General features: G+C 36.7%; 1 protein-coding gene across 2 annotated transcripts in view; it reads left to right on the top strand.

Annotated features, from left to right (window-relative positions):
- The window catches only part of PRUNE2 (prune homolog 2 with BCH domain), a gene marked incomplete at both ends in the record, with an annotated part of 207,512 nt that overhangs the window by 57,256 nt on the left and 125,591 nt on the right, over nucleotides 1–24,665 (top strand). For both annotated transcript variants that reach the window (XM_084239044.1, XM_084239043.1), the window contains 2 exons: nucleotides 7,573–7,725; nucleotides 10,123–10,217. In XM_084239044.1, coding sequence (XP_084095170.1) covers nucleotides 7,573–7,725; nucleotides 10,123–10,217 — 248 coding nt within the window. The remainder of the gene's footprint in view (nucleotides 1–7,572; nucleotides 7,726–10,122; nucleotides 10,218–24,665) is intronic.

Genomic DNA, 24,665 nt, shown 5'->3' with positions numbered 1-24,665 from the left:
AAATGTTCAACATCACTTGTAATCAGGGAAATGCCCTAGGTTTTTAAGAAATAAATTCTCTCCTCTCTATTGGTAGTTCCACTTGAACTTTAATAAAGAACAGTTGGTGCTATTTTAGTAGCCTGGATTAATAGCTTCAAAAAGATCCTTTTAAGGCGGTCAAATAGGAAAGCAACAGAGCCAGATTTTTTTTTTTTCTTTTGCCCTAAAGAGTGAATCATCCACCTCCAGAAATGGTCAAAAAGTCCAAAGGGAGTTACATCACTGTTTTGCTTATGAAGTGGGAAGGCCTGTGCCAGGGGTAGGGGAAATATATATAATTTTTTTTCTGCTAGATGTAAAACCAGAACAAGTCCTTAACCGCAAAGGTGTAAATGATTTCTTATATCATACAAAGACAAGCCTTATTCTTAAGAACATTTAAAACTTTTAGAAGTAAACTTGAATCATACACTTATTTTTAAATCCCTTTTCAAAATCTGAGCTAAGTTGTATATTTAACTTTTTTCTCCCTCCTTTTCCTTTCCCCTCCTTCCCTCTATTAGTTATACCTTAATTTTTTTGTTCAGTAGGAAAAAATAAATCTCAGGTGAAACAAGGAAAGAGGTTTAAATCCCTTCTTTTCTGCTAAGAATTTATCATGCGAACTATGTCTTTCCAGTGGTGCATGTTTTCCCCAAACAACTTCTGACTTCATTAGATCATGTTTAATATTAATGTACTGTGATTGCTTTTGGCAAGAGGACCTTCACTTCTCCATTTTTTGGAACAAAGAGCATTGTTGATGATTATTTTTCTATTGGAATGAAAAATTTGTTGTTATTCTATCCTAATTGCTTTCTTTGTTGCTGTTGTTCAGCGTCCCCCTTTCTCCCCCATTTGGAGAATAGCCTGGACATGTTTGGGTAAATGTGTGTGGATTAATTTTTTTGGTACTGCAGAATTTGCTAGAAGTTGTGTTAACTCATCTCCAAAAACAGGTATAATTTTCCTAAGTGGTGCATTTGGCTACTGTATATCCTGATAGTGGTATTCAACTAAATATGTAGCTAAATGGTTCTCTAATATGAAGTATAAGATTTACTATTGATGAGTCCTTGAATATAGTCCTTCTTGTGCAACAAAAACAACTCAGAATATGGTAACCATCTTTTAAAGTTATGTTTCCCTACTTAAGTAGCCCATTATCTGCTTTCTGTTGTTACACTTAATCATAAGCCAGTGTCAGAGGGTTCTTTCCATTGAATTATTCTGCAAGACTGTTTAGTGTAGTACTTGTTAAAATAATTTCTGAATATTATTTTTTATTTCCTGCATTTTTAAGGTCCCCAAATTAAATCAATTGGATTCTTGGTTTGACTGTAAGTCAGGCACATTTTTGTGCAATTTATTCCTAAGTATTTTATATTTTGATGGTATTACAATTTTAAAAAATGATTTTCTAATTGTCACTGTTTATAGAGATACAGGAAAGCTTGTATTATTATATCAAGTGAACTTGGTCAGCTTACTATTTGAAGCTCATTTGTGGATTCTATGTTTTTTTTACATATACAAACATCTAGGAAGAAAGAGGTTTTTTTTTTTTTTTTTTAAAAAGATTTATTTATTTATTTATACAAGCACTGGGTACAGTCAGAAGCGTGGGAGGGTGAGAGAATTCGCCAGAGCCAGAGCAGAGAACAGAACAGGGAGACTGACGAAATACACTGCTGAGGGGAGCAGCGGGAGGCAGAAGATGTCTGCGTGCCATGTGGGACCCTCGCCTGGCTGCCGGGGATCGAACTGGCGCTGCAGAGGCTGCGGGCAGCTTCACAACCCAGCGCTCAACCACTGCGCTACCGAGGAGGCCCAGAAAGAGGTTTTTTTTCCCTTTTCTTTCTTTCACTTTCTTGACCTCAAACAAAAGCAATCAGTTTTTCCAACAACGAAACAGGTTTACTTGAAGACAAACAGAGGAGAGGGCAGATTGGAGAGTGTGTTGATGTTGAGATCCTCATACACTTCCCCAGCTAAAAGGCTGACATTTCCCTAAATAAATTCTAGAGGAACTCCTAAGTTCCATTGGAGGGGAAATAGCATCACTTCCCACCAGAGTTGTAAGGCATCGGGGTCCTTGGTTTGCTGATTTGTGCATGCATGGAATGCTCTGAATTCTCAATCTCATTTAAATAGGGTTCTGAATATTAATGTTCACAACTTACACCTATTACTTCTTTTGTTTGCCTTATTGCTCTGCCCGGGATTCACAGTGCAGTTTTAAATAAACATAGTCACAGGGATTCTTGTCTCATACTTGATTTGGGGTGGAAGATTTTCAGTGCTTTACAGGTAAATATGATGTTTGCTTTCTTTATTTGGTTTTTATAAATGCCCTTCATCAAGTTAAGAAAGTAGTTTTTATTTCTGTGGCTGAGTTTTTACATAATGATTAAATGTTGAATTTTATCAAATAGTGTTACTACTTCACATCTGTTAAGATGGTCATGACTTTCTTCTTCTATTAATATGGTAAATTTTACTGATTGATTTTTGAATATAAATTTGTCTTTTAACTCCCAGAAAATCCCTGCTTGGTAACTACATATTACTAGTTTGATTTAGTATTAGTTTTTAAAAATCTTTATGCATCTATGTTTCTGAGAGCAATTTGCCTCTAATTCTTCTTTCTTGCAATATCCTTGTAAGGTATTGGTATCAAGATTATGCTGGATTCAGAAAATAAGTCAGAAAGTGTTGTCTCTATTTGGAAAAATCATATAAAATTAGTATATTAAGTATTTAGGATCATGTATATTAAGATTTGGATTTACTTTTTAATATATGTAGAACCATCTGGATTTGAAATTTCTTTCCCTGCTGGTTTTGGCAATTTAACTGTTTTCCAGAAATGTCCACTTCCTGTAAATTTTGAAATCTATTGAATTTGTTCTTTATCTTTTAATGTCAGTAGAATCAGTAGTATGTTGCTGTTTTGTTCCCAATATTGGTAAATAATTCTCTCACTATTATTTCTCTTTTTTAACTTGAGCAGTTTTAGAAACTATTTAATCTTTTCAAGTAATTTTATGATTGATTTATTAGTAATTAATTAATTTCTTCATTTATGGTTGTTTCCTATGTCTTCAAGTTTGTTTTCATCTTTATTATATCTTTCACATTTTCTAGTTGAATTTTCTGAGTTTTTAAAAATAGCTTTTAAATTTATAGAATTTCTTCAGAGCAAGCCTTAGCTGTATCCTACAAGTTTAAATGTAGAAGTAGTTAAAAAATACTCCGCATTGTGATTTCTTCTTCTACCATAAGCTATTTAGAAGTACATTATTTAATTTTCAAACATTTGGGAATTTTCTACTCTTTGTTTTATTGTTGTTTTTTCATACTATTTTCATGGTGGCCACAGATGCAAACCTCTGATTGCTATCCTTTGAAATTTAAGAATTAACTTATGCTTTCACAGATGGTCAGTTAGGTATATGTTTCATTTTCCTAAAAAAGAGTAGAGTCTGTCATTGTTTATAACATTAATACATGCCAGTAAGTCAAGTGTGATAACATATTGTTTATATAGTCTGCCTCTTTACAGACCTCATTCTTGAGATGTTACTGAGATTTAAGATTTCCCACTTTTGCTGTGCATTTATCCCTGTCTTCATCCAACTTTGTTAATTTTCCTTTATATATTTAGAAGCTGTCTTGTTAGTGCATACAAATTTAGGATTGATATATCTTCCCCACTTTTTCTCTTAAATTCTTTTTTACTATTAAACTAAGTATTTTTGCTGCTACGTTTCTCCCCTCCATTAGCTTGTTAGTTATGAAATCTTTGAAAAAAATTATTCTTACAGTTACAATAGACTTACCAAGAACCTTAGAGCAATTTATCTCTAGTTAATCCCTTTTGTAATTTTTTGCCATTAAAATGCATTTTAATTAGACTTTTATTTTTAAAATATTTATTCCTGTTTCTTTGATTTTATTTTTACTAATTTTTTATTGCAATATAACATTATATAACTTTGCATCATAGCATTATATAACTTTCAGGTGTGTAGCATTGAGAATCAATATATTACATTAAGCTCATAGCTAAAGGCCAATTCTATTCCTCACTTCTTAATTGTGCCCTTTTCCCCACTTCCCCACCTACTACCCCCCTTCTCTTCTGGTCACCACTAATTGGTCTCATAGTCCAAAAATTTATTTTTGTTTTATTTGTTCATGTGTTTGTTTTCTTTATATGCCACATAAGAGTGAAATCATTTTAGACTAAACAAGTGTCTTCTCTGTCTCCCTTATTTCTCTAAGCATAATTTTAAAACTCTGTTAGATATTATATCATTATTTTGTGCAGTAAACATTGATTTATTCTTACACACATGTTTACATTCTCCAATGTTCCTCTTCCTTTCCTGCATTTCTCTGCTTCCATCTGTAACTATTTCCTCTTGCCTTACCATTTCTTTTATTGTAGATCTTCTTGTGACAAATTCTCCCAATTTATTTTTCTGGAAATGTCTTTTTTCTGCCTTCATTAAAAAAAAAACAAAACAAATGTTTCACTCAGTATTGAGTGACTTGCCAATTATTTCTTTGAAGATAGAATTCTATTGTCTTCTGACTTTCTTCATTTAAATCAGGCCAACACTAGCTTTCTTATAGTTCCCTTAACAGTACTATGTCTTGTTTTCTCTGAGTTCAATTATTTTCCTTCTCTAATTTTTAGCAGTTTTACTGCCTTGTGCCTAGAGGCATTTTTCTTTGCATTTGCTCTGATTTGATTCACACTTTTGTTATCGGCCACTGGAAGTAGGTTCTTGAGTTCCACACTCAAGAATAAATGATGACTCTAACCTGATTTTGAAGCTGAGATTTATTGAAGTGATAGAGTGACAGAATGCTCCAGAGAGACCTCAAGGGTGAGTGTCTGAGGGACAACACCCTCCCCCTAATATAGGCCACAAGGGTCCTAACACCAGGGATGATGTTACTCTAAATGCAGGGAGAAGGAGAAGGTTTAGAGCAGCCTTGTGCAGTTGCAGTCAGAGAAAATTCTTCTTCATGTGTCACATGTTGAGAAAATGGAGGACAGATTCCACCCAGAGGCGGAGATCTTAGGATATAATGAGGATAAGATCGAAGTAAGTATAGGGTTCTTCTCAAGATGCAGGAACTACTCTGGCTTGACAGGTCCTGTTTGTGGGCCAGCAATGCTTCTTTCTGCTTTGGAGTCACTGGATGGATAAGACAGTTGACTAAAACAAATAAGTGACTAGGAACAAAGAGTAAGTAATGATTTGCTGTTAATTGTTAAGCTATGATTTGTATGCACTATTGTTAATGTTCTTGTTTTCAAGACTGTGCAAGGGGAGAGGAGCAGGTACAGCCAGGAAGCCCCCATCTCACTTTATCTTGAATGTTAGAGTAATATCTTCCATTAATTTTGAAAAATGATTGGCCATTACATTTTCAAATACTGTTCCAGTCCAATTCTCTCTCTGCTCGCCCAGGGGCCCCTGGTTGCATGTGTTAGACCTTTGCTGTGCACCCCCCACAGCTTTTGGGCTCAACTCTGATCTCTCATCCCTTTTCCTAGCTGTGCTTCAGTATGGATATTTTCTTCTGATGTACTTTCCAATTTACTCATCTTTCTCTCAGTGTATCTAATGTATTGTGAACACATTTTGAGTTTTTAAATTCAGTTATTTAATTTATACTTTTAAAATTTCATTTGAGTATTTTTTATAGGTTCTACATCTCTAGCTGATATTTTTATTCCTTCTGGTTTTGTTTGTATTTTATTTTTCCTCATGAGACTTTTCTTCTGGAGTATCTTTTCATTTGGTCACATTTTCTTTACGCCTGATAATTTTTTTAAGTCCTAAATATTATATATGAAAAGTGTGGAATGGATGGCATGGATGATCAAAGCCTTTGCTTTAGAGGGAACTTACTTTTGCACTTCAAAAGCAATTAGAAGAGATTCAGACAAACTTAATCTAGTCTGTATTTATACTGAATTAAACCATAAACAACATGTCAGTTATTGGGTGTGGTTGTGTTCCAACAAAATGTTATGTGAAAATCCAAGTCATAGGTCCGATTTGTCCTACATACCTTACTTTTCCAACCTCTATGCCAGGGTTACCACCTCAAAACCTGGACTGTTTAACCAAGGTGCCTTCTCTGTTGAAAGCCCTAAACTCCAATTTTTAGCCTCCTGTGTTAATGAAACTATTATTAGGTCTGCTAACCTTCTCAGCAAATTGGCTATAGCTTATGATTAGCAATTATATGATTTCCCTGAGGAGAAAATCAATGCCAAATGTTGGGTTTACCTTTTTACACTTAACCTTCTCTCCAGAATCTTGACTACTAAAATAGTTACCTTGTTAACTCTGTTGCTTCACAGAGTTTATCTTTGTTGTTTTGTATTCTACCTACCTTTTCTCCTTGTTCTTGGTATAAGCAGTCTATCAGAACCAGAAGGATATGGAAATCTTCTATGAAATCCAGATTCACCATTGCCTTAACAAAGAATGGAAAAACTGCCTTTGTATTTTGTGTTTTATGTCAGAAATTGTGATTTTGAAGGGCATACTCAGAATCCAGTTGGCTTCTCACAACATTTGAATGATAATTTGCTTTGAATCCACTCATTGTTTTTGTATATTGATAGCGCCTTCCTCATTTTTCATCTAACTTATCCACCTAGCTAATCCTCCCAATGGGCCTTGCTTAGCTTACTCTGTATGTGGAAGGTTCTTTCCTAATTGTTTTGTTATTAAAATTTTAATATTTTTGCACTAATATTGCATTATAAGGTTATGTAAGTTTTAGATGTTCATAATTGAGAATCATTGAGAATTGGGTTTCACCACCTTCTCAGGGTCGTTGGCTGCTGACAGCAGAACTCTGCCATCCTTTGGTTGTTAAAAAGAAGTTCATTGATATATCTATCAATCAATCTATGTATGTGTGTATATATATATATATGTATATACATATACACACACATATACGCACATACACAAGCCAATTTTTTAATGATGCACTTCTGAAACTTACATTGTTATAATGCATGTTATTTAATCAAAAATAAATGAAAATATAATTAATGGGAAAAATTTTACATGTGAAATGAATAAGGTGATATGTAGGAATAGGCTTCTCTATGGTGTCTTAAAGGGAATATTAAAGGGAAATATTAAGCAGTATTTAATATTTTAAAACCACACCATTAACTTCCATTTTGAAATCATTTCTAACCAACCTATATCATTTTCATGGGAAAAGCTATACATCCTGTTCCTTTATCCATAAATGCTATGCCATAGAATATGCTATATAGTCAGGTAAGTGGTAGAGGGTAATACAAGAACAGTGGAGCTAGGCAGGTGGTATCTGACGGTTTTCTAAAAATTTCCTCTTTACTCCAGCACTGTGGAGGCCACTGGTTCAGGCACGATACTGGAAAGGGAACCAAAGATGCAGAGTCCAGAAAACACTGATTTTTCTAGCTCTTCCCCTGACTTGCTGGAATGCTTAAAGCATTTTATTCATACCTTTCAGGTAGCATCCTTTTCAAGTGGATGACCATGGAATCCGAGAAGGTCTCAGAGAAGCAGGAGGAAATTCTTTCTATCCTGGAGGAAAAATTTCCTAGCTTGCCTCCAAGAGAAGACATAATCAGCATCTTGCAGGAGACCCAATACAGTGCTCAGGGTGAGTGATTCTGTCCCCAGCAAGTTCACAGTTCCTGGAGTGAGGCTGCTTCATGTGAATGCAGAGTTGCCTGGCCCCAGAAGGTGAATTTCAGTGTGTCTACTTTTTCCTCCCTGTTGTTTCTGCTAATAGGAGATTCTCAGGCACATGATGTTGCCTCACCTGGAAGCAGGCAGCCTGTACTATTGCCTTTCCTCTGAGGTCTTTGTATCAGGATGTGTGGTTAATTCACCTGCCTAATGCATACCACAGATGCATCATTACCTGAAATCCCTGTGCTGAGAGGGTTCTATTTTGAGAGTATGGCAGCAGCAATACAGTTGGGTTTCATAAATCAATTAATTTTAGTAAGAAAGGGACTGTTAAGCAGGTAAAATTGTTTTCTAAATCCAGGCTTTAGGAAACAGTGGATTTTCTGGATTGAGGACTTAATAATAAATAGTTATAATTCATTGAATACCTGATGTACTATATAAGGTTCCAATGGTATATCTTCACCTGAATGATCTTATTCTGTTCTCTCAATAATCATATATCAGCAATTTCTATGACCCCCCCTTTCCAGTTGAGACCACAGAAGCACAGAATGGTGTCTTTGCTTTCCCACCATCACACACACAGCCAGACTATGGCCAGGTCAGGACTGAAACTCAGATAATCTATCTTTAAGATGAATAGCTTTCTTTCTTAGCTTGAGATCTCCCAGGGGCAGAGCCTGAAGCAAAATTTATTTGGGAGTTGATTTCAGGAAGCACTGATACAGTATACTGTGTTTCATCAAGAAAATCAGCTCTGTAGAATACCAGGCATTGAGGAAGAGTGTAAGATTGTACTTCATGCTTTAACATCTGAGGCATCCAGAGGTGCTTTGAAACTTTTTCACCTGAGCTTCAAAAGCTGATTGTTAAACTTTCAGGACTCTTGTGAGTTGGTTGATGTTTGATTGGTACCTTGAAATTAGTCACCATATATGTATTGACACCATAGAAATTGGCAAACACTTCAAATCAGATTTTGTTGCTTTTCGTTAAACATTTCCTTGTATGTTACACACAGGAATATGGAGAGCTACTTAATCTCAGAGGCTGTTAATTTCCCCAGAGCAGGCTTTGGTGGCCAGAGAAAGCCCTTAGGATAAGAGATGCAGGTGTAGTCACTGAGTGGCATGTGGTGGCAGATGGAGATGGGAAAGTATGAAGAAATTTGGGCGGTGCTCTGACTGCATAGACCACATCTGTTACTTGTGCACATGTGTGGATGTTGTGTGATGGAATGCATTTTGTCATTTATTTTCAAAGACAGGCCAAACTTTTAATGTCATATGTATTCTATAAATCATTTTATTCATTTTATGCTAATATGATAGAGGCCTTTCAATTTTCATGTCAGAGAGAAAAATCATAGTTCTTATCTGTCTCCCCATAAATGACAGTGTTCTCTGTCTCTGATATCTTAACATACATCTAGAAAGGATATATGTGCTTTACTGGGCTTCTTCCCAAGAAATTATTCTTCATCAAATGCAATAACCTAGGGTAAGAATTACCTGGTTTTATGATTGATTTAATGAAGTCCATTGGTCAGCTGACTAAAACCGTGTGAATCTGAATAATTTCTGTCATTATGGAAACTATTCTTCTGATCATTTAAGGAATCTATAGATCCTCTTGACAGAGCCTATTGCAACAGTGATCAGAACAGCCCAATTATGATAGTTTTATGATCACACTTGTAAGTGCATTTTAACTAAATTTTATGGGCTCACCTAAGTACATCCTGAAAGTAAATTTTGCCCATGTTGATATTATTTGTCTGGTTTGTATAGTTATGCTAGGTTTTCTTCATTTTCCCACCTCTTCCCATTCTATATATCCTCCAGAGACTGGCCTTTAAATATTTAATATTCTGGATTCCCTTGAAGATAACTGGCTTCTAGTTGGGTTTGGTCAATGGGAAGCAACACATGGAGGGGGGTGCTAAGGGTGGAGAAAAGGAGTATATTATTTTGTCCCTGCTCCTTCCCAACTTAATGCTATATTTGGCAGCTCTTCTTAAAGTTCCATATCTCGGATTCCCCCTACCCTTGTCCCTTTGCTAGTCTTGGCTGCTTCACCATCTTTACAAATTTTTTTTTCTCCCAACCACATCTCTGTAAATGTCCTCCCATTAAAGACTCTTGCATCACGAGGGGTGAATTCTCTTTCCTTTAGGATCCTTACCAATGAAGGTAATGTCATTACTGAAATTTTTGTCTTAGTTTATACTTTTTTTTTCTAAAAAAACATTATTAGAGGGGAAACTATTGCAATGAATGGGTGCATTCTTTAAGCAATTCCTTGACATTACCAAAAACATGTTCCCCAAGTGTAACATATTATTTTCCTCTTTTATACACAGGTTTAAGTATTGAACAGACAATGCTGAAGGATCTAAAGGAACTGTCAGATGGAGAAATAAAAGTGGCCATTAGTACAGTGAACATGACTCTTGAGGTAAGAATGAGAACACATTTTCAGCAATGATCAATGTTAAACAATTGCAGTCTGAGCAATAGGAATACAATTTCTCTACAGCAAAAGTCAGTGTAAGTATCTTGCTGTGATTGCTTCCTTGTCATATATTTGACCAAGAATGCAGATTATTATTTGGGGTAAAAATACATTGCTAAGTCAATGAAAATGCCAACCCTAGGTTCCCAAGATGAGTGCTAGTCCATTAATATGAATAAAACAAAATTTAAAACTCTCACATATGTGGATATGTATAATCTGTTTAATAGCATTAATTATATCTGATTAGATGCACTTATATTTTTTCTGTGTATCACTTTACAAGAAAGGTTCCATAGAACTTTTCTAAGGAAACAGGTTATCCTTTTGGCCTTTGTAAGCTGTTCATATGCCTGTCATCTTGGTAATCAATGGTGACAACCCAAGTATTAATAAGATCTTCCTTCCAGTCTAGTACCCAAATGATTCAAAGCAAATGCTGCTCCCTCTTTGTGTATTTCCTTGGCAAATTATCTTTTATCTACTTTGGGGGTTTCCAATGACTTGTATGTTAATCTTAATTAACCTAACTAATGGGATTATATTTTACAGTGGTACATTTGTGCCATGCAGATGTCTGGGTATTTCATTGCTGTTTTATTGTCTTGATCAAACTATCCTCTTCAGATTAAAGCACTGAACTCTCAAGTTCAGTGTTCTATAGGAATTGTTGTATAGGAATTTGCTTTTCAGGTTTCAGAATTATATATTGTTGTTCTTTTTCTCCTTCATGGTGATGGTGACTATATCGGTGTATATTTCTTTGGAATAACAGGCATATGTCTGTGTATTCACACCTCAGGAAAACCAGAGCAAACCTGGTGCTATTTTCCTGCAATTTCTTTGTAAAGTTTATTCCCAGTTGATTGACATCATAGTTCAGCCTATAAATCCATGTGAGTGCCAGGAAGCAGATCATTGCCACTAAAGATGATTGCTTGGTGGTTCATAGTTTACAGAGAAGATATAGTTGGCAGACTGACTCCTCATTTCTATGGACTTTCAAATTGATAAATGCTCTACATAATTAGATGTTGATGTGACTCAATACAAGAAATACATCCAATTTGGGATGTAGTAACTAGATAATCGCCTTCAATTAGAAATCTGCTTTGTGTCTAGAAACCCAAGGAAAACATGGATCTTGCAAGGGTCAGTAGCTCTGAGAATCATTTCTCCTAGTTCAAGCCTTAGGGTTTTCTTTCTCTTCCTCCCTCCCTTGTCTCCCTTCATTTAATGGCATCTTATTAGGTTTTAAATGCCTTGTTTGGAATTCCTTTCTAAATTAACATAGAGCATCTTATAATTGCTTGGGGAACTGCCTATAGTTAGCAAATTATTTTAAGGCTATGATTATTATAGATTTACCATAACTTTAATGTACTTTCATTTATATTATAGGGACATACAAATGGCTTTGTCAGATATGTTAAACTGTAAATGTTTATCAGACTCAATAAATGATAAAATAATCATCTTATTCTTGACAGTGATTTACATAGAAGTCCAGTAATTAATCAGGTGACTAAGTACATCTCTGAAAGCGCTCTATGATCTTCTGGGAGGAGGGAGAAAGACATTTGTACATATAAAAAGGCTACCCAGATTACACTCTACTCAGCCAAATGAGAGCTTTTCATTTGTACATAATGGGTATATTAAAGATAACTGAGGAAAGGAGAAGGAACTTGTTAGTAACATTCTGTGTCTTCTTTGAAAGAGAACATGCACATTACTTCTTCAATCTGTCAGTTGGAAAAAATCCCCAAGTTAGAGGCAGAGTTTGGTTTTCTTAGATCAACCTTTGATACAGTGATGTTATTCAGTCTTTACTCATATTTGATTATATTTTAGTGTTCTTTTCCCACATCTATGAACTTCACTTTTAAAAATAATGACAGAATCCTTACATATAATTATTTTGTGTGTTTTGGAATCACTATCTAATTTTCCTTTAGTCTAGATATATTGTCAAAGATATTTATTCTTAGTTTCCTATGACATTTTAATAGCACTTGTCTACCAAAATATGGCCATGCCATAGCTACTTCACGATAATTCTTATAGAGTCTCCATTTTTATTACCCTCTGGACTCTTGCAAACTTATCACCCTTTGAAAATTATTTTACTCTTGCAAAATTTAGTCTAAATGACCAACTTAGATCTTAAATATGTACCATCTGTTCAAATAATTTTGAACTTGTTTCATATGTTTAATCATGACTAGATAATACCTCAAGTTAATTGAGGGCTATTATGACATCTTTGAATTCTGCTACCTTTAATTTCCTGGCACTATCCTGGGCACATAGTAGGAGCTTAGTAAACACAAGTAGCACATTTGGTGTCTGTAATTTGTCCTTTTAATGTGTGGTTTTTATTTCCTTTTGAATTTAAACAAATCAACTAGGAATGCTAAGCCACCTAACTGCATCCAAGGCAACCTGCTTTCTCCCTCTTTATCAGTTCCTTCCAGACTGCTGCAGCGAGACTGAGAAAGATAGAGAAAACATGGGCTGCTGCTTATTCAGCAGTCCCAAAATGGAGTGAGCAGCTTTGTAAAATAGTTAAATGTTATCATTGGAAGGAATCAGCTGGAGGTCCACTGCTTGTCAGGGAAATGAGAAAAAGGATTCCTTTCATTTTTCAATGGTCTTTTGCAATTCTGCAGTTCCACAGTTGTCATGTGTCATGGTCTTTGCCTGAGGACAGTCATTTTTCTTGGGCATAAATATTGAGAAAATGAGAAGAATTTGTCTCATTGCAACATGTATAGCATATTCTTCAGTGTGCACCACTGTTTGGGAGGTATATGGAAACCTTTACCTTTAATGGATGAGTTAACTCTGGCCCTCTACATTATGAAGTGAAAGCTACTAAGCCCTCTTTCATTTTGATTGTAGCATTTCTCACAAATGATAGTTTTAATCTAATCAAATTTATATAAGTTACTGAAAGGTCTACTATAGAAAGCAGACAATTATAACAACACAGTCTCAAAACTTTGTTCAGTATATGATGTCAGAATGACTGATTTTGAGGAGCAGTGGAGAAAACGTGGCTTATCTGAAGTGTGGCTAGTGAGGAATGGCTTTCTTACAAAGTTCTTGAAGGTAGGACCATGGAAAAGAAACTAAATTAGTGTTTTTGTGTCCTTGTGAGAGATACCTAAGAGAGGACAATAATTCGAGGAGAAACATGCATCCCTATGTTCACTGCAGCAGTATTTACAACAGCCAAACTATGAAATCGATCTAACTGCCCAAATAAGGACAAGTAGCTCAGGAAGATAAGGTGTATGTATATGATGGACTACCACTTAGCTATCAAAAGCAACATATTCTTGCCATCTGCAGCAATATGTATGGAGCTGGAGGGGCTAATGCTAAGTGAAATAAGTCAGAAAGAGAAGTACAAATACCTAATGGTGTCACTTATATGTGGGATATAGAGAAACCAAATTGTCAGATAAGCCAAGCTAACAACGAACCCTAGAAAGCTGACTCTAGAACTCAGGCTACCAGAGGGGGAGGGGGAGGTTGAGAACAAAGTAGGGAAGGGGCACAAGGGACTATGGGGATGGACTGTCAGTGCCTTGGTGGCGGATGTGGTGCGGTAACAACACCTGCCTATATCTCTAAAACACAAATAACGATGTAAACTAATATTAACTCACTTTAAAAATAAAGAGAAAAGACCAAAGTCCCATTTCACATGGCCTACAGTCATTCTGAGTCTGCATTTGTCCTATAGGGCTTATGCATACCACATACTAAATCCACGTCTTCTATTATCATTGTTCCTGATCCTTTGTGCCCTGTTCATTGCTTGGCAATTCAATTATTAGAAGAGAAATGCAAGTGATGTGGGTTCAATTCTAATCCTTCATTTTAGTGGAACCAGTAGAGAGAAACAAAGGTTGCCAAATCAAAATTCATATTAAAAATTAAAAAATAATAAAGTCTTGATCAGAAAGATAGTAAGAATTTATGAACATCAAACCATGTTCACAGTTGGAACAAACTTTGCTTTTACCAACAGAAATGAAGTTGTGATAGATCCTGGATCTACTTTACGCCCTAGAAAACTGTATATTAAGATGTTATGGGGAAGGGATAAATTTTACTTTTCTAAGGGACCACTGAAGTAACTGAGGTCGCTCATGGCAACATCACATTAGTGATTCTCTTGCTAACACCATATGTTATTACACCTTCTTTAAGTACCTCCCCAAAGACTATAAGTCATTAGCCTCCTTCCTCAGGAAGAACGATAACCAGGCACTGATGTGATCACCTTTTATTTTGATCAATCACATAATGATTTATTCCTGAATATATACTATATCAGTTTGCTTGGGCTGCCATAAAAAAGCACCACAAACTGGATGAATTAAATAACAGAAATGTATTATCTCCAATAACCTCATCTTACCTATTATATCTGCAATGACCTATTTCCAGATAAATTCGTATTCAGAGCTACTGGAGCTTAGGACTTCAACATATAAATTTGGGGGAGGGGAGCACAAATCAATCCATAAACTATACTATTAATAAAAGTAGACATTTCCCAATCAACTTAAAGAAAAAAATAATTTATGACAAGCTTGTTGAATGAACCTGTTACTATTAAGCACATTTCATCTATTGCTCCCACATTTTTTTATTTCAAATCGGGAAGAATGAAGATTATCAGCTCTTGAAATTTTGTTTGGAGCTGGAGTCCAGGGGAATCTGTACTCTCTGGGGTTTTGCTGTGCTCTCTCTCATCCCAGGCCTCTCATGACCAGACACTCTGCTATTTGAAACCTGGAATAGAACACATGTAATGCATTTTGGTAAAGTGACTCAGACTGCTGACTCATTCCACTCTGCACAGAGATTACCAGCCAAGGCGTACCTTGGAACACTGCAGAGGAAAAATACCAGCATTTTCCCTTAGCACTCAGAGTAAAGGCCAGACTGAATTCCCAAGATCCCAAGATTACTCCCTCACAAAAGGGAATGTTTATTTGGGCTGCAGCAAAGTTTCATCTAGTTTAACAACTTTAAGCACCAAATATAATTTCTCTTTGTTTGAGCATAGAGTTTTTCGAGGTAAGGATGAAATTAGCACTAGAGAATTTACCTAACTTATTTTGTTATAACATGCATAGTAATATTTCAGAGTTGCATATACTATTTTTGATTAGCATGTTCTTCTAAATGCCAGATCTTTACACTGAAGTTACCTCTCCTCATGGCTCTAGATCATGAGAACCTTAGTTCCTCTTGGATCCAGGTCTTCCAATTCCTTGTTAAGATGGAGTTAGCTTAGGATGATGAGCACTCACTGTATACTAGATAGGAGAATGGGAGTTGCAAACATTGGGTAGAGGTATTATGAGAACCTCTATTAAATAGCTCTAACAGCTGTAACAGATAATTCTCAAATCTCAGAGACTCAACACAGAAATTGTTTATTTTTTGCTCATGCAGCAATTCAATTTTATGTTACTGGTCATGTGGCCATGGGTGAGTCAGAGACCATATTTAACTTGTGACTCCCCAAGATGACTTGGCAAAATTGGGGTATCTCCATGCTATCTGCCAAGAGAGTAAAGAACCATAGAGGTTTTTGCATATCTGGTCTAGATGCAGCATCCCACACTTCTGCTCATATTTCATTGGCTCCGTCATGTGGTTGTGCGTAACCTCAACAGGGTTGAAAAATAATGTCTAGTCAAATGCCCAAGAAAAATAATGTAGATCCAGAACCAAAATCTGGGTACTGTGTTCACTGCCTTGGATGTGGTGCCCAAGGGCAAAACTAACTGTGGAGTTTGAGTCCACTCATTGGTTCACTAGTTCATTCATTAGGTGTCTGTCATTGCTCCAAACTTCAGGTGTCAATCAGCCTGGACATCTTTAAATACTTCTGGGTTAGAACTCTTGTTTTCCCTGCTCTTGGTATTAAGACTTCTTCCTCTTTATCTTCACATCTTCTTTTAAAAATCATTTACATTTTTGATCTGTAAACACTATCCAGCTGCTAAGTATCTGCAGCAAAAGTAATTATTTACCCCCAGACATAGAGGAGATTTAGTAAAATAAGTCAAGAAGATAAAATAGGAAAAATTATTATGGGGGAAGGGACTACATAGGATATACCTTGCAAGAAGGAAAAACATCTGATGTATTCAAGGATATGGGTATCCTGGTTTACCTTGCTCTGATATAACTTGTTCAAATGTGTATTCAAAATGGAAAATAGCTCAATCAGTTAATGAAGAACTTTAATAGTAGAAGTTTTTTTTATTAAAATGGAACAATGTTACTTTCAGCACCTTAGTCACACTTCCAAATAACAAAACTGAGTAATCATGGTGTTACGAGTTCTCAATTCATTCCTGACCAAGGAGTCCAAAGGAGCTTAAAGCAAATGACAAACAAGGTTACATGTCTGTCATTGTATGTATTTAACAACCAGTTGGGGGAGGGGGGCGTGTGGACATCTGAGGTATGAATTGCAATTTGAAACTGATCTGTAGCTAATAATTCAAAGCTCTTGAATACAATGGCAGGATGAAAAAGTGAAACATGAATCCAGAAAAATGAAGTGGCATTCCTCTTGAGCTACAATGAACAGCTCTTGATAAAGAAACATAATTAAGATGAAAGAATAAAAATCCCCATTTAAAGAAAGGTTTATCTTATCAGTAGCAACAATATTTTGTCTTTGAAATAAATCTACTAAGATACTAAAACACATTCTATTTAACATCCTTATAATTCACATGTAAGTAACTTCTTCAGCAGCTAAACAAGATATTTCAACGACTCCAAATAAATTCTGCAAAGCTTGTGTATCTAGAAATCCTGAATGAAATTCCTGTTTCATAGCCACATTTACACTCAAATTGACAGCAACTTGATGGATTTGTTGATAACTTCACCTTTTTAACAACTTTTCTCAGTTTTTCCTATTGGCCAATTTCAAATAGACTTCAATTATTCAGAAAACTTGCTCCATCTAGTCACACTTCTCTATAAACAATCATTTATTTCCCTAAATATTACAAAATATGCATTACAACTTTTCTAGCTATTATTTTACAGCAGAAATGGGATAAACAGTGACCCAAAGTTTAGAGATCATAAAGTTACTCATTATGCATTGTGTTTTCTTTAGGGTAGGGTACTGCCTGTACCTTTCTTCTCTGAAACACAGATAAAAATGCATTCATGTGTAGGAGGTAAAAAAGTGGAGCACAGAAAACACAGAGCCTATGCTAGTCATAGATTCTCCTAAGAGCCCAGAAATCCCCATGGACTTCCCTGGGCAACTGTACAGTGAACATGAGATAATGAGATCAGATGAAATGAGGGCACAGCTTCGTCAAGTGGCTGTGGGGAATTGAAGTGATTCTAGCTTCAAAAATGGCTATTTGCCTTGATGCAGAGAGGGAGAAAGATGTGGGAGGAGCTACAAGCCATTCCAGGAAGCCCAAGTGTGGTTGATTGGCAGTGAATGAATATGATAGCCAGTGTTCCATTTGACGGTATTTTACTTGCTGCATCTGTAGTGAATGGTGGTCTTTAAGTTATTTGGAGACACATGTAAATGTGTATTCATAACTGTTTTCCCCAAGCCCAGCATGCCTCTGCATCTTCTTTTGCACCAAGGGCATGGAAAAGAAAAACAACAGGGCTGCAGTACCCCAATCTAGGATTCCTGAGATTATGGTGTGTTGTGTCCTCTGGCTTCATATCTACTGCTTTATCCTCAAAATAAAATGATGCTCCAGTTATCTATAGCTGCATAGCAAGCCATCCCTGGAACTAAGAGGTTTAAAACAAGATTATTATCTCTCATAGGTCTATGGGTTTAACTGGACAGTTTTTGCTCAGAGTTAATCATGTAATTGCAGTCAAGTGGCAGTCATCTATGACCTCAGTTAAGATTGTCACTTGGCTTGGGCTTCTCACAATATGACACTTAGATTGCAAGAGAGGCAGCTATAAGAGTGAGCCTTCTGAAGACTTAGGTGGAAGCTGCAATTCTTGTGAACTAAATAAAATGTCTCAGACTATCTCTTCCACCATATTTTATTATTCATGCCCCAAAGGTGAGACCAGCTTGATGGGTCTAATTTGTAAGTTTCCAGAAAATTTTGCAGTTGCCTCTCTCTAACCTATACAAGTTAGTTCCAGCATTCTGCTGGGACTAGACCACAGTTTTTCATATGAGCAGGACCCTGTGCATATAGGGAGGGAAGGAATTAGATATGGTCATTTTTGGAGACTATTTCCAAAGAAGAGAATTGCTTTTATTATACAAGGTATATAAGCTGTCTTTCAGTCCCACACTTTCTTCTATAAATTCCTCTGTTCCTTGTCTACCACATTACACATGTGTGGGTGTTAGTGAACAATACATGCACTGTTGGGCATAAGCATTGAGTCTCTATTTGGGGGGATTCCAATTGTTTGTATGCAATAGAAGTTGATCACTTTATGTGATATCCTAGATGAAGTGCTATTATTTTTCAAATACGGTATTATTTTTTTTCCAAAATATTTTATTATTTTTTCCAAATACGAACCAAAGTTACTGTTTTTTTTAAGACCAAAGAAAAAGTAAAACCTTAATTTATGAATATAATTTACTTATCTGGTTTCACGTACTTTGGCCAATAGTATCCTATTTCTGACACCTAATTCATATATATCTTAGCTTCATTAAGAGTAGGTGGGGTTCCCTGCAGTTAAAGATAACAGGTTGTGTGTAAAGTACTGAACATTGAACAATTTGTCTTTATGGTCTTTCCCGTTTGGACACAAAACATTGCAGCCACCCCTCTCTTTGATAGTCAGTTACCTCATGGGGACTTGTGCTCTTGTCCTGGAAGGCTTGTCTTCTTCACTCCCTTCTATTCGACTCAAGCCACAGAGCTTGCTCCCTCCAGTAACGTGTACTGGATTGTGATCACTTTATTCCTGAACTTTCATCATCTTGGGCCACATGATGGATTTTATGTATCACTTTGATCACTACCATTCTTTCCTTTCCTTGGTATGGTTTGTACACTTTCCCCTCCCCACTCTTCACTGTCACTTCTCCTGCCTGGCAGTACCCCACTGCCTTCCAGTAGCTTCATACTGCATATTTGTAATTAAAAAACCAATAAAGTCTTTCTATATGTCATCAAAATGCCCAAAGTTCTCCGTTTAGATGTGATTTTTCTGCTGCCTTTGTTACCTTATTTGCAGATTCTCTCTTAGGTTCAAAATTGCCTTTGGGAAAATAGACCCATCATCAGAAGTTATTTTAAATAAATTTATGTATTACTTCATCCTCTATAATTACAAACTGTATATACCTAGACCTTCAAAAGTAATAAATAATTCTGTTTCATTTAAATCCTTGCATGGGAGTGGTAAGGTGATTCTTACCTCCTGAAGGAAAGAGTTTCATGAAAATAAGCTCCATGATACTGGTAGAATTCAGCAGTTTAATCAGTTTTGGTATATGGAAAGCCAATAGGTGGACTTTGACTCTATTCATTTTATTTATCCAATAAACTGACAAGGAAACCAGAAAATGGCCTATTGAATCCATTCATTCTCAGTTTTCGGACTGCTGAGGGAATTAAAACATAGCATTTCACAAAATTTATCTGTGACAACTTGAACTTTCTCATGCACAATATCTAATTCCCTTCTGTGTCTCTTTTATGAGAAGGGAAACCCTTAGGATATAGTGATATGCTAGGACGACTGCTCCTTCACTCTGTAAATACATTTTTTAAGTGTGCTGTAATGTCATTTTGATGGTTTAATTTCTGGAAGGATTTGGCTAATTACATTTTTAGGAATGTACTTAGACCAGTTTTAGCTGCCTGGCATTACTTGCAGCTCTTGCTTACCTTTTCTCGTGCTTATTTTTTCTCTCTCCTGCTTTCAGTTATTTTGCTGATTTAGAGACCTGAGCTTGGTTTAAATTAGTTTGTCTGTAACACTCCTGTGAATCATATGAAATATTTTAATAGTTAATTACTACATTGTATCAACTTGTCACAGGAAAACAGGCTGTGAAACTAAAGGAAAAATTGTCCCTTTTCTTGTCTCTACAAAAGAGAGAAAATGGCATGTGATTGTGCTAGTGTCCTCTTTCCCCATTCATGTAGGTGCATGCTGGATTGGTTCCCTAAGTAACAAGGACTCTTTTTTTAGTACACAATGAAATGAAATAATACATGTGTACTAAATAGCCAGTGGCAATTCAGAGAAGTAAGACTCAAACAAAGGAATAATTTAGTATAGCTACTTTCCAGAATAGACATCTCATTTGTTGTTTCTTAATCAACGGTGATTGCTGAGGTTGGTTGTACTGTGCTGGAGAAAAGTGGGTTATTATAGGTCGGTGGTGTCACCTAGTGGTGGAAAAAGGAAAGCATGAGATGCTAGAATAGGATTTGGTAATTTGTTATTGTCTTCTTACATTCCTGCAAAAGAATAATTTTTCGTATGGTGCTATCCATAACTTGAATAATTCAAATTTTAAAAATAACTCTCAACTATTTTATTATGTATCTTACATTTCAGTTTTATTTTTTCATTGAACTTCCGTAACTGCCCTTTGAAATTGGTCTATTATTCCCATCTCAAAAATGAACTATAAAGGATACCCCTAGAAAAGGTAAATATGAGTTAAGTATCTGTGGCTATGTTTTGTCTTCCAACACTTAAGATGAGTATAGTTTTCATGATACTATTATAAAATCTAGCTTTCAGTTTCTTCACAAATGCTTATGCCAAGCACATCTGTGGGTGATTCCATTGTTCTAGCCTTTACGATCCTTTCTTTTAATCCAGACCTGAAGTGAAACAAACATTTTGAATGTACCTGCACATGGAGGCCAAACAGTAAGACTCACAACCTACTCTTCCATCATTAACATCACCAACTTGGCCTGAAGTTCATTAGAAGGAATGATTTGTTTTTGGGACACTAGGGTTTAGAGGAGGACTTGAATACATGTACTCATCTCATCCATCCACTAATTTAGTCATTTGTCATCAAGCATCTAGTGAATAGCTATCCACTATGTGTTTCAAATATGGAGTAGATACTCCCATCGAGTGGTTTCTGTTCTTCTAAAGTTTATGGATGGTTGGTAATTGCAGTTGACTTTAATAGAGCAATACAGGATGCTAGAGTTTTGGACTCAACAGCTCTGAGTAAATTCCATGGGATTCTGATGTTTCTGGTCAACAGAAAGTTCTGGGTATCACAAGTTTAGAGCTGTTAGGTTCAGGTCCCAATGTTGGGGCACATATGCACAGATACTGAGGAAAGGAATTGGCATTCATTGAGTATCTGCTAGGTTCCTAGCATTGTGGGATATGATGTAGGCAGTTTTAATATCTATTTTATAGGTGGTAAAAATGAAACTCAGAGAGGGAAACTATACTACCTTAAACTCAGTAGGCATTCCAACCCAGGACTGTCTGACTCCAATGTCCCAATTCTTTCCCATTGTTCTATGTTGGGTCCGAAGAACATGCTAATTGCTACCATCGGTGATTACCTAGTCTATATTTTTTTGGACCTTCCTTATGGAACTTTCTAGCTGTGTACAAAATTCAGGAGTGCTGGCATGAGAGATAAGAGTTCAGTTGTTTCAGTTAGCTATTGCTGTACACAGACCACACAAAACTTAGTGGCTTTAAAAGAACAATAATTCAGGGCCTCCCCGGTGGCACAGCGGTTGAGCGCTGGGTTGCAAAGCTGCCCCCAGCCTCTGCAGCACCGGTTCGATCCCTGGCTGCTCCCCGGCCACTGGAGGAGGGTCCCACATGGCGCGTAGACCTCTCCTGCCGCCCGCTGCTCCCCTCAGCAGTGTACTTCGGTCCTTCTGCCTGCTCTGCTCCCCACTCTGGCTCTGGTGAATTCTCTCACCCTCCCACGCTTCTGACTGTACCCAGTGCTTGTATAAATAAATCTTTAAAAAAAAGAAAAGAACAATAATTCGGTATTTCTTATGGTTCTGCTGGTCTCTCCTGAGCTAAGCCTTGTGGCTGCCATCAGCTGATGGCTCTTCTGGGGTTGGTTGACTTTGGGTGATTCTGCACTTTTGTGGGTGGGGCCTCATCTGGAAAGGTTGGAATGAATGGCTGGTGACTGGTGTTATCCTTGTGGTCTTTGACCCCAGACTTCTTCACTTGAGAGCATACTTCCAAGGTAGCAGAACTTTGGGAGCTTGCAAACCCCACAAGTTAATGCCACAGTTCCTAGTGCTAAAAATAAGGAATGAGCTAGCTCAGGCAGAGAATGAGGGAAAAGACTGTCTCAATGGAAGAAGGCAGAAATTGTGGCCTTTTAAAATCCACCAAAACCTCTAAATAGGACAGTTTGTCTGTTACAGAGTTTCTTATATATTTGTAACTTTTTCATGGCTTTAGTTCTCTTGGACATTACTCTTAGAAAGCCTGTCCAATCAAATGTTTTTAAACCCTGTAGAAGAGGAGTCACTGCCAGTGAGTATTGGGAGAGGTCACTCATGAAATGAAATTCTTGCTTTTTGACTGATTCAACAGATGAATCTTACCTCCTAGGATGGGACAGGTGTTCCAGAGCTTGATTCCTCTTTGCAGACTTAAAGGAAGGTCTTCAGTAGTAGAGAAGGTTTTTATAAACTTTTAAAAATATTTAGAAAGATTTACTTTGAATTTCCAAAAATTCACAGCAATATAAAATTTATAGAGAGGAAAAGGACACCTGGATGATCAAGTTAAAAATGTTCACTCAAAACTCTCTAGGGAGAGGAAACTGGGCAAGTTCATATTTGTGTATGGTAAAAAAAAAAAACAGTTTGAAAAATATTTAATGTTTACATTTCTCAAGATATATTTGTAATGAGATAATATTAGTTCCAGCAGGAACTGAAAACCTGTTCAATTTGGAGAGTTTGAATAAGGCCTAATAATGTGAACCAGGTGAAGGCAGAGTGAAGAATACTGCAAGGAAGAGAGTAGATTCTCAGGGGTTACCACCCTAAACCTGAAGGAAAAAGGGAGGCTTTTCTAGAATCTGCAAGGAGAAGGTTGAAAAGAGAGAATCACCTAGGGAGGAGCCTTTGGTCATGGAATGGCCAAGTTTAAGGTGATTCCTGAGAAGGAAATGGAGGAACAGTCAGCTCTTTCTCCTCCTTTCCAATACCTCTTGGGGCATTCCATTGGCTGACACCTACAGGAAGCCAGAAGCTAGAAGAGACTGTGGTTGGTGCCCATGAAGTCATTGTGTCATGGCAGAAGCAGGGCAGAGGAGGGTAGAGACTGTTCTCCAGGGACAAAGGGAAGACAACTTGACAGATGTTCAGTGAGAGGGTTTAGCTAAAGCACCAAGAGAATACCTAATCTCTCCAAAAGTGTTGTGTAAGACCATGAAACAGATTTTTTGAGAGAAGTAGGTGAAATGAGGTCATAATACTTTCAACTTTCTCACACCTGGAAATAGGTAAGAGGAGACATTTTGAGATGTGAGTGTCCATATAATTAAGGATGAGGGAGCAGCAAACCTCTGGCCTGTACAGTGGCTTCTGAAAGACCCACTCATAGAGACTTGGGTGCTCCTTTCAGTATGGGGGACACAGTGGGTATGTGCCCTGCCATGGAATATTTAAAGGGCAAGAAATGTGCTAACTATCTATGAAAGCAGTAGGGCACAGAATTGGTGACTATACAGAACCTTCACCACAAATTTCCACAAGGAAATTTTCAGAATAGTAGATGCAGGCATGTTTGTGCAGGCCAGATTTGGGTCACATGTGAGAGAAATCTGACATGCATTTTTGGTAATTCCTGCCCCAGAGGGCTGATGTGAAGGAAAAATAAAGCAGATCTCAGTTGACTAGAAACAGAGGCAGCTTCAGGACCAGGGGAAGAAAAAATAAAGATGGATTCCAATACTCTAGAAATACAGGGGAGTTAGGAGATGGCACCCCTGACAGATTCACAGGGAGCCTATGATGGCTAGTAGCCCACTGTGAAGAACAGAGAGCTCTAATATTTAGACAATCCAAAAAGCATCTGTCAAGTAATAAGCTTCCTACTCCTTGACCTCATCTTACTTCCTTGTGCTCTAACCCTAAAGGGGTCAGAAACTATAGTTTGCAAGATGAATGAAGAAAGGACAGGTGAGAAAAGAATGGTGAGGCTACATTCCCTCCCTTCAGCAATGTGTCCCATTAGAGAAGGGTGGAAGCTTAACTCTATAGAAGATTGAATTTTTTAAATAAAATTTTTATTGATTTACCATTGGTTTATAGTACTATATACAATATGATATGCTTCAGGAATATAGCTTCACACCTCAATATGTATGTAAGCCAGTCCCCATGCACT

Source organism: Talpa europaea, assembly GCF_964194135.1.
Source record: "Talpa europaea genome assembly, chromosome: 7".
Classification (NCBI taxonomy): Eukaryota; Metazoa; Chordata; class Mammalia; order Eulipotyphla; family Talpidae; genus Talpa; species Talpa europaea.
Note: the sequence above shows the minus strand (reverse complement) of the source record. Positions and strands in the feature narration are given on the sequence as shown.